The 10,948-nt window shown below is 40.8% G+C and overlaps 1 protein-coding gene across 1 annotated transcript; it reads right to left on the reverse strand.

Annotated features, from left to right (window-relative positions):
* Positions 1 to 1,697: 1,697 nt before the first annotated feature.
* LOC138885002 (uncharacterized) lies at positions 1,698 to 3,990 on the reverse strand. Its single transcript, XM_070165884.1, has 3 exons — positions 3,429 to 3,990; positions 2,997 to 3,308; positions 1,698 to 1,834 (listed from the first exon to the last, which is right to left on the reverse strand). Exons 1-3 carry the CDS (start codon positions 3,988 to 3,990, stop codon positions 1,698 to 1,700), a joined length of 1,011 nt encoding a protein of 336 aa, XP_070021985.1.
* Between the last annotated feature and the right edge of the window lie 6,958 nt (positions 3,991 to 10,948).

Consider the following 10,948-nt stretch of genomic DNA (forward strand, 5'->3'; position numbering starts at 1 on the left):
CTCGACTATCGATAAGGCCAACTTAAGGTGCAAATGGACTTATATGTCCACCCTAAGATTGGAAGACTTATATGTCCACAGAATGTGGCTTGACTATCGGAGAGATTACTCTTAAAATATCCACGGAATGTGGCTTGAATATTGGAGAGATTACTCTCAAAACGGCTCGACTATCGGAGAGATTACTCTCATTGTGGCCTGACTATCGGAGAGATTACTCTCAATGTGGCTCGACTATCGGCGAGGCCAACTTAAGGTGCAAACGGACTTATATGTCTACCCTAAGATTGGAAGACCTATATGTCCACAGAATGTGGCTTGACTATCGGAGAGATTACTCTCAAAATGTCCACTGAATGTAGCTTGACATTGGAGAGATTACTCTCAAAACGGCCCAACTATCGGAGAGATACTCTTATTGTGGCCTGACTATCGGAGAGATTACTCTCAATGTGGCTCGACTATCGGCGAGACTAACTTAAGGTGCAAAAGGACTTATATGTCCACCTTAAGATTGGAAAGTTATAAAGCTTCAACTCGAAGACGACATCGACTTGAACACTTGGAAAACTTTAAAGATTTGGCGGACTTTGCAGACTTCAACTTGAAGATTCGGAGGGCTTAAACAATTCAACTTTAAGACCGACGAATTTGAAGACTGAAACTTGCAGACCGACGAACTTGAAGACTTCAACTTTGAGACTTGGAGGGCCTAAATATTTCAACTTGAAGATCAGCGAATTTGAAGACTTCAACTTGAAGACCGACGGACTTGAAGACTTCAACTTTGTTAATTTCAAGAAAACTAGACTTTCAGATTTAGAACATATCCAAAATTCTCAATCAAACAACTTCAGAATCGTCCCAGATAATATTTTGAAATAAACTTTATATTGCACCACACCATCAATTCCAGGTTTGCGCAGTCTCACAGAAAATTCATATCTTGGTATGGAAGCCTCGATATCGGAAGATGTCTTACTTGCCATCAATCGAAATTTAAGAGCCATATTCTCACAAATATCTTGAGTTCAAGTCTCACTGAATTTGAAACGTTATGCCAAGCAATCCTTTCCTTATACTTGTGTTTCCTTTTGATGTCTCTCTTCTCTTCCCTTTTTTTAAGGCAGAGGGGAGACTTGGAGACCAACAAACTTGAAGGTTTGGCGAACCTGAAGACATAGAGAATCCCTGGACTTCAATGCAAATACTTGACATCCTCCTAAAATCGGCCCATCGAAGATATCAATTTACCATGGAGGGTTGCCCCCTTTAAATCAAATGAGGTCAAAGTTCAGTAGGAGGATGGCATTTCAGCTTGATCTTACATTCCTTCATACTTCATTCGAACAACAATTGGGGCAATATTTATCTTTGAACTTATGCGACTGAACTTAGAATGAAACTCTAAGCTGCCTACGTACTTCAGTGAAGAGGATCAAGTCATACCGTAGTTCTGACTGGGTAGTATTTTTTTTACGCCCTAACTTTTGCCTAGGCCGTCTCTTTCGAGATTTTTAACCTAGCAGACTTTTTTTTTGGGCCGTACACAGTTTATACTCTTGCGGGACAGGAGTGTGGCAACATGCAGTTTAGGCTCATGCGTCAAGGAGCATCATGACTTGCAGTTTAGGCTCGTACGTCGAGGAACATCATGACTTGTAGTTTAGGCTCGTATGTCGAGGAGTGTTGCAACTTCAAGGATAATACTTCTTCAAAAACTTGCCATTGATAGGTCCGATTCTCATACCATCTGCATCAACCTGTTTGTAAGCCCCACTTGAGTAAGCTTCTTGTACGACATATGGCCCATCCCATTTTGAAGTGAACTTCCCTACAGGTTTATGGGAAGTAATTATGGGTCTTCGTACGGCAAGGACTTGATCTCCTACTTGAAAGGATCTCGGGCGAACTCTTTTATTGAAGGCGCGAGATAATCGAGCTTGATAACATTCAAGACTCTATTGAGATTCCAATCTCTTTTCATCAAGAGCTTCCAACTCTTCTAATCGAAGTCGAGCATTTTCTTCATCAGTGATCCCTTCTTGAATAGCAGTCGTAATGAAAGTATTTGATGCTCAAGTGGCAAGACGACTTCGACTCCATAAACGAGTGAATAAGGAGTCGCCTGTGTTGGCGTGCGTTGAGTCATCCTATATGCCCATAGAGCTTCTTCCATACGGTCATTCCAATCTCGTTTGGATTTGGAGACGACTTTCTTTAACAAGTTGCATAGAGTCTTGTTGAATGCCTCAGCTAGACCATTGGCGCCAACATTGTACATCGAAGAGTTACGTTGCTTGAAGTCAAAGAGATCACAAATCTTGTTCATCAACCTATTATTTAATGGCTTTTCATTATCCGTTATTATGTAACGAGGAATGCCAAAGCGATAAATAATGTTACTCGGATGAAACTTGCAACATTTTCCTTCTTTACTTCTTTAAGAGCAACAACTTCAGCCCATTTCGAGAAGTAGTCAGTTGCAACCAAGATGTATAGGTGCCCACCAGAGGACTTTGGCATTGGTCCAACAACATCCAATCCCCAAGCGTCAAATGGCCAGGATGCAACAGTCGGGTGCAACACTTCAGGAGGTTGATGAATAAAATTCGTATGGAATTGACAAGCCTTGCATCTTTGAGCGTAGTCCAAGCAATCTTTTACCATCGTTGGCCAATAATATCCCATTCTTTTTATATGGAAGTGGAGCTTTGGTCCGGACTGGTGTGACCCACATACCCTAGAATGTTCCTCTTGCAAAGCTTGGAGAGCTTCTTCTTCTCCTAGGCATCGTAAGAGTACTCCCTCGAATGACCTTCTGTATAGAGTATCCTTGCAGTAAAGGAAGCGAGGTGCACGACGACGGATTTCAGTCCTTCTCCTCGGATTTTTTGGAAGTATCCCATAGCATAAGTAGTCGATAATGGGTTGTCGCCATTCTTTTTTCTCAACTTCAGAAACAACAACAAGATGCTTGAGTTCGTCTTCTTCACCTTCAGCCTCATTTGGCGGCGGTACTACCCATTTTTGGCAGATGGTAACTTGCGCTTGGTTAGGCAGGGCTAATGATGAAGCTAGAGCAGCTAAAGCATCAGCCCTCTTATTTTCTTTCCTTGGCACATGCTGAATAGTCACATCACCGAGCCACGCCATCAACTTTTTAGCGTAATCATGATATGGGCGTAGTTCAGGCTTCTTAACCTCGTAACTACCCAAAAGCTGATTGACCACTAGCTTGGAGTCACCAAAGACTTGCAATTGCAATTGCTTTATATCAAAAGCCATTTCGAGCCCAAGTATTATTGCTTGATACTCAGCAACATTGTTGGAACAAAGTTGTGTCAAGGTGAAGGAGTAGGGCAAGACTTCACTTTGGGGAGTGACAAATACTACGCCAGCCCCGGCTCCCCCACGATGCACAGCACCATCAAAGTACATCTTCCATGGAGGTTGAACTTCAACGACCATTGCGTCCTCATCAGTTAGCTTGCAGTCATAAGGTATCAGATGATCTGTCAAGAAGTCTGCCAATGCTTGTCCTTTTACAACCTTCTGAGGGATGTACAAAATCTCGAATTGTTGAAATTGGAGGTACCATCTTGCTAGTCGATCACTAAGACCAGGTTTTGACCTCACGAACTTGATGGGATTTGCTTTAGAAACAAGACGGACAACATGAGCCTGAAAGTAGTGCTTCACCTTTTGAATTGAGAAGACTAGCTCCAAATATAACTTTTCAATTTGCGAATAATTCAACTCGTTAGGTGTCATCATCCTGCTCAAGTAGTAAAGAGAGTTTTCTTTCCCTTCACTATTTTCTTGGGCCAACAGTGCTCCAACAGACCTTTCCTGTGCCGCAATATATAGTATCAATGGCTTTCTAGGTATAGGTGCTGCTAAAACTGGAGGCTTCATCAAGTAGGTTTTGATACTTTCGAAGGCATTGCTACAAGCTTGATCCCACTTGAAAGGAACGCCTTTCTTCATGAGGCAACTAAAAGGTTGGCACTGTAGACACCTGATTTTTGACCCTCCCCGAGAATTTTCACATTTTTAGCGTGAATATGTGAAATTGGGTCTAATATAGCCATTTTAACCATTTTTACTTTATTTCGTCGCAAAAGAAAAAATTACAAAAATATATATATAAATTTTTAGTTTATGTATTTCTCATAAACTTGAAAAAATACAAAAATTGTACTTTATTTTTGTACTTTATATAATTTCGAAAATTACCAAAAAAATATAGTTCTATTAATGTTTTATAGTCATTTTAATTTTGGAAAAGATACAAAAATATTACTTTATATCTTTATATAAAAAACGAAAATTACAAAAAATAGTTTTATTAATATTTTGTAGCTATTTTAATCTTGAAAAATATTAAAAAAGATATAGTTTTGTTTAAATATTAGTCTTATTTTGGTAGCTATTTCGCTTACGTAGGATTAGTCGAACAACGTCGTGTTCTTATTCTCGGGTCCGGGCAAAAGAATAATATTCGGGTTCAAACTACCCGGTTTTAGGCCTAATTTTCAGACCTAGCCCATAATAATCCGAGTCCACCACACATGGGGGACACGCGTGGGGAACACGGACGGAACACGACACATGGGGAACCCCACCACGCTTGGGGGACACAAGTCTTGAACCCCACCACGCGTGGGGCTCATTTTCCTTGGCAAGTGCTACAAATGCACGGGCAAAACAGAAGGCAAAGGGGGACTTTGGAAAAAAATTGGAACGAACAGATTTTGAAAGAAAAGGACACTGTTCCTTCATCTTCTTCCTTGGTTTTTTGAAGAGAAAACCTAAAAAAAAACTATTGTCCAAACACCTTCCCCATCACCCTCCCATCGTGGAACCTCCACTCCCTCATGTCGGACCCCAGCTCCTCGACCCTACGCCCAAACACCACGTCCAAACATCTACTCAAACCACCAGTCGCACCCTCCGTCGCAACCAGCTCCCCCCCCAACGCCTGAACCTAACAAAACCCTACCCCAAAACCACCTGCCGAGCCAAAAATTCAGCAACCCTCGTCGTCACCCCCCCTCGTCAGAACGTACGCAGCTGTTGCTGTGTTCTTCTACTCCGTCACTGCCCACACGACCACTCCTCCATTGAAGCCGATGACCACAACTGTTGTTGCTGCGTCATCAATGACCACGTCCGCCATTGCCGCCCGCTGCAAGCTCTAGCTCCACCCAAACTGAGCTGCTGCTGCATTCATCCAAAACCACCTAACGCCCAAACACCACAGTTCCGACAACCACCCAACCCAGCTCCTTCCATCGCGTCGTCACTGTCCCTCGACCCCTTCTGCTTCATCTTTTCGCACCGATCTGCTGCGTAGAGAAAAGTCAGTAGCACCGAACATGGCAGGTTGTTAGCACTTTCGGGCCGAGCTTTCAGTTTCCTGTGAGGTCGTTTTGTTCGTCGAGGTCCGGTACTTCGAGGTTGGTCGTTGAGGTCGATGTAGAGGTTTGGTCCATGGCTCTATGCGTTTTTGTTTATTCAGGTTAGTAAACCTTGATGTATTAGATAAAGAAACTTTACGTTAAATGTTCGAAGATGCAATATATAAATTGATATGATAATTTTCTGCTTATGTTTTCATCGTATGCATTTTTGCTCATTTTGCGTTATGTGATTCTTGTTTATTCGATGTCATTCAATTAAGTTGGACTAGTTGTTTTATGACACAAGTTTGACGTTAATTTGTTCGTCCTTTCCTTCGCTTAGTTCATTCGGACAAAAAAATTATTATTAGTACATGTTATTACTACTCCCGAAACACTCATTCGCTAAAACTCTTTTTATTAAACTTTTAACAAGTTATGAGATTTTAGTTGTAAAGAAGCTGTAAGGTTTAGTATGGTTAAAGGCATAAAAACGGCATCCTTTAAAAATAAAAAATAAAAAAATAAAAAAAATGAGCCGAGCCTCGCCAAATAAAAGGGACAAATTGCGGGGCCCTCACAAAAATATATGTATTAAACACTTAGATTCCGGGACGGGCCGTTTGGCAAATTTCACGGCCCTACCCAAAATAAATGATACGCTAGTCGCTTTAGGCGCGCCTTTAATAATTTAATTTTCTTAAACTCGGGTGCACATTTATGTGACCCAAATCCAAATCTCAACGGAATCGAAATGTGTCTCTAATCACGGGTATATTGATTATGGCGTGGCCCGAGATGCATTTCCATGATGTTGCAAATTCTTTAATAATAAATGAGACGAGCCTCGACAAACAAATGTACAAGTCGCGGGGCCCTCTAAATGTATATATTAAAATACTTAGAATTCGAGGACAGGCCGTTTAGCGAATTTTACGGCCTTCCCAAAATAATAACACGATAGTCGCTTTAGGCGCGTGTTTAATAATCTTACCTTCTTAAACTCGGGTGTGCATTTCATGCGACCCAAATCCAAATCCTAAAACATTGAATAAAAATATGTTCCGGATCGCGGGTGCATTTCATGTGACACAAGCCAAAGGCATGTTTTAAGCGATGTTCACATTCTTTTAAAATAATAATAACAAAGTGGCAAAAAGTTAAAATTGGCACATTGGTTCATAATTGGAATTTAAAATCAGATAAATAAGCCGAATCTAACAGTTGAGCGACCGTGCTAGAACCACGGAACTCGGGAATGCCTAACACCTTCTCCCGGGTTAACAGAATTCCTTATCCGGATTTCTGGTACGCAGACTGTAATGTGGAGTCATTCATTTCCTCGATTCGGGATTAAAATTGGTGACTTGGGACACCCTAAATCTCCCAAGTGGCGACTCTGAAATAATTAAACAAATCCCGTTTCGATTGTCCTTTAATTGGAAAAAACTCCCTTGTACCCCCGCGAGTGCGGAAAAAGGAGGTGTGACAGCTCTGGCGACTCTGCTGGGGATATGACCTAGAACCGCTGGTTCCGGATTAAGAATTCGAGCTTAAAATAATTGTTATTATTTGACTTTATTTATTATCTGATTTTTACGTGTTTGAGCCTAATGTGCTAAGTGTTGCTTTTACTGCTTTGATATTATTTGAACTGTACATATAAACTGTGCCGAAACCCTTCTCTTCTCTCTTGAGGAGCGCACGCTGGTCGTGGCTTCTTTCTGTTAGTGTCATATGCCAAAATAGAACGAGGATTCGGAGGAGTTGCAAAATCGGATGGCCTTTTGGTTACCGGTACACAGCTCCCATCCTTGGCTCGAGTTGTCCGCTCGGGTAAGCCAGGTCTAGAACAAATACCCAGGTTATGAACTTAGTATAACAAAGCCACATGCCGGATCCCTAGTAGGAACGTTTATTTGCATCATGTGCATTTGACTTAGGGGACTCAACACAGGGGTTGGGTCCGTCTAGGACAAGCAACCTGAAAATAATAGACCATCTTATGGCATCCTATGTGCTACATGTTGTATTTATTCAAGGGTGAATGTGTCATTTGGCGGACCAATGATATTTGCGGACAAATGACACTCCTTATCATGCTGATCACGTTAAATAAGAAAGTTGCACTACTTTTGATAAGCATGCTATTATGTTAATTAAGCACATGGGGAACATTGTGGAATTCAAGAAGCCTTGGTATTCCACATGTCCCCCACGCTTCATTTTTTTGGGAAAAGCACATGGAGAACATTTGTGGAATCCAAGGAGTCTTGGAATTCCCTATGTCCCCCATGCTTCACATGTTGGGAAAAGCACATGGGGAACATTTGCGAAATCCAAGATGTCTTGGAAATCCTTATGTTTCCCATGCCACATTTTTGAAAATAATAATAAATATAAAAACAAAGCATGAAAATTCAAAAGATTTTGTATGTTTTCATCATTTTCCATAGATTAAAAAAAATCGTGAAAAGGAGGAGAAAATAACAGTGTAGAGATATAACTACTTATTTTTAGAAAAAAAACCAATGTCCGAGTAGTATCGAAACTCTGCCGAAATTTTGAGAAAATGAAAAAAAAAAACGTCTTATTAGTTTGTTATATTAAAAGCAAAGGAAAAATAGAGGGAAAAAAATCATCATTGTTCTGTCTTGTTTTTTTTTTTCAAAAAATATAGAAAAGAAAATAGTTTGTTTTGCCATGAAAATGAAAATGAAAAAGAGTCTGGTTTTTAAAATGTTTTATTTTATTTTTGTTTGTCTATGAAAATGCCAAAAATAAAAATAAAAAGAGTCGGGCGTTGAACGTGATTTTATTATTTGTTCCAAAATGAATATATATATAATCCAAAAAAAATTCAAAATTCAAATTTTTTTAAGCATTTCTTTTATTAAAGGTAAAAATTCCAAAAACAAAATTTTTTTCTTTTTCTTTAGAATAAGAAAAACAAATGAAAAAAAAGAAGGAAATGTTTTATGTTTTACGTTAGTTAGTTTGTTTGTTATGAATGAAAAATAATAGTTTGTTTGTTTGTTATATAAAAAAAAGAAAAGAATATAAAATGGAAAATGGTCTTCTCAAAAATAGTTTATTTGCCCGAACTACGCGGGTTTGATTCTCACCGGATGTGAGATACGTAGGCAACCCTCATCGGGTCCAACCTCCTTTTGCTAAAAAAGCCAAAAACGAATAAGTAATAAAAAAAATATGTCATAAATAAGTCGGGTGATGTCCAACCCACCTTTTGCTAAAATAGCCAAAAACAAATTAAAAAAAAATGTCAAAATTTCAATTCTGTCATAAAGAATTCGGGTGATGCTGTTTTGTCAAAAATAGCCGAATGTTCCCGAAAGGGACGCCGGAAGGCTGACTTTGCATAAACAGTCACCTTCGGGTCATTTTTTTTTAAATTTTGGTCTAGTTGACCCACACCGCCTTAAAAATCTTTGTCCCCGAGGCGCTGAAGGGCCGTGTTTGCAACACCAGGTTTTATTGTAATTTGAAAAGAAAAAAAAAATAAAGAGTCAGCGGTCAAGTGAATACCGTCTTTTGTCAAAATAAGCCGAGCCAGCTTCGGCCGCGTCTTAAACCGTTCTTGCCGAAATAGCCTTAGAGTATCTTTCAGTTGTCGAAAGGTTATTTTTGTAAAAGAATGGACAAGTTTGTAAAGTGTCATAAAATAATCCTCTCCGGCCTCAAAATTCATTTGAGATTTGGAAGGGGCCACATTTGCAAAAAATAGCCGTTTGAGGTTATAAATCTTTTGACTAGAATATGTGGGTTGTTTGATTTTTGAGTTTGTTGGTCATCTTTCAACCTTTGAAACCCAGTTTGTTTTATTATGAAAATTGATAAAGAAAAAATGTGTCTCATTGTTGTTACCTTTCATTTGGTCCGAACTACGCAAGGTCTGATTTATGCGGGGTCATGATACGTAGGCAATCTCCATAAGATTCGACCACAACAACAAAAAATGGAAAAATCAAAAAAGGAAAAATGAAAAAAATCGAAAAAGAGAAAAGGAAAAAAAAATAAAAAATCGAAAGAAAAAGAAAATACAAAATAGAATAAAATACAGGGGTTCCCAAAGTACTTCAAAGGGGCAAATAAGCAAGCCGGGATGACGCATGTTGTTTGAAGCAAAGCATGTTAGAAACGGTTAACTGCCTAGGAGCATTGCATCCTCAATGTGTTGTTATCAAATCTGTTAAACTCTAAACGCTAACAAGTTTGTTGTTTTCCGAATCTCAAACAGTTAGTTGTTAAAGAATTCTGGCAACACACCCTTACCAAACTAGATCCAAAAGACCGATAACAACAAGCATGACTACTTCAGAGAATAGCACCGAGGAAGAAAGGCCGATGAGCCAGTTGTTAAAGGAAGCGATGGAAAAGATAGAAAGAATGGGACTAGAGATGAATGCAATGCAGCTAGCTCTAGCCAAAGCACAAAAGAGCCCTGAGCCACTAGGGCACGTGCCCGAATACCCCCACTCCGGCCCTTCAACAAGCCTCCCAAATCACCGTTGTCTTCAGGAGAGAAGCCCCCATGATTCCCAAGCTCCACCATCCCATCAACCTCTCCCAACACCAAATATTCCCACTTTTATGGGACCCACATCAGCCACTCTGCAAAGAACGACCAGTGAGCCATTGTTTCAGGCTCACGATACGCAATACTATCCCCCTAAGCCCACATTCCATGCCCCCGAACCACAGGCCTACAGGCCGCACTTGGAGGTACCGGCAGAGATTGAAAAGCCGGTTAAAACCCCCGAACAGGATGAGGTATTGAGGAAGTTCAAAAGCCTGGAGCAGTCATTCAGGAACCTGCACGGATTGGGCAACCAAGTCAGCGTAGCTTACAAAGATCTATGCCCTTTCCCGGACGTCCAACTCCCGGCTGGTTTCAAGATGCCTAAGTTCGATTTATATGAAGGGCACGGTGATCCCATGGCATATTTGCGGGGATTCTGTAGCAAAATGAGAGGGGCAGGTGGCAAAGATGAGCTGCTGATAGCTTATTTCGGCCAAAGTCTGAATGGATCGGCACTAGAATGGTATACCAGGCAGGATTCCAGCAGATGGTACACTTGGGATGATCTGGCGCAGGCTTTCGCAGGTCATTTTCAATACAATCTCGAGATAGTCCCTGACCGTCTCACATTGCTGAGGACTGGAAAGAAGCCTGGGGAAAGTTTTCGTGAGTTTGGTTTCCGCTGGAGAGAACAAGCGGCCAGAGTTGATCCTCCCATGAAAGAGGGAGAAATGGTGGACTACTTCTTGCAAACATTGGATCCAACTTACTTTGGTCACTTGGTGACAACGGTTGGGAAATCCTTCAATGAAGTGGTAAAGATAGGGGTCATGATAGAGGAGGGTCTAAGGTCTGACAAAATCCTAAATTACTCAGCGCTCAAGGCAAATGACCCAGGTTATTCAGAGCGGCGCGGGAGGTGCGCTCGAGGTCGCATCAGTCGAAGCAGGTACTGGGTCCAAATTCAGAGGTCCTTCCCCTTACTACCGGCCCAGGCCCAGTC

This window comes from Nicotiana sylvestris, chromosome 2, assembly GCF_000393655.2.
Source record: "Nicotiana sylvestris chromosome 2, ASM39365v2, whole genome shotgun sequence".
In the NCBI taxonomy this organism is placed as follows: domain Eukaryota; kingdom Viridiplantae; phylum Streptophyta; class Magnoliopsida; order Solanales; family Solanaceae; genus Nicotiana; species Nicotiana sylvestris.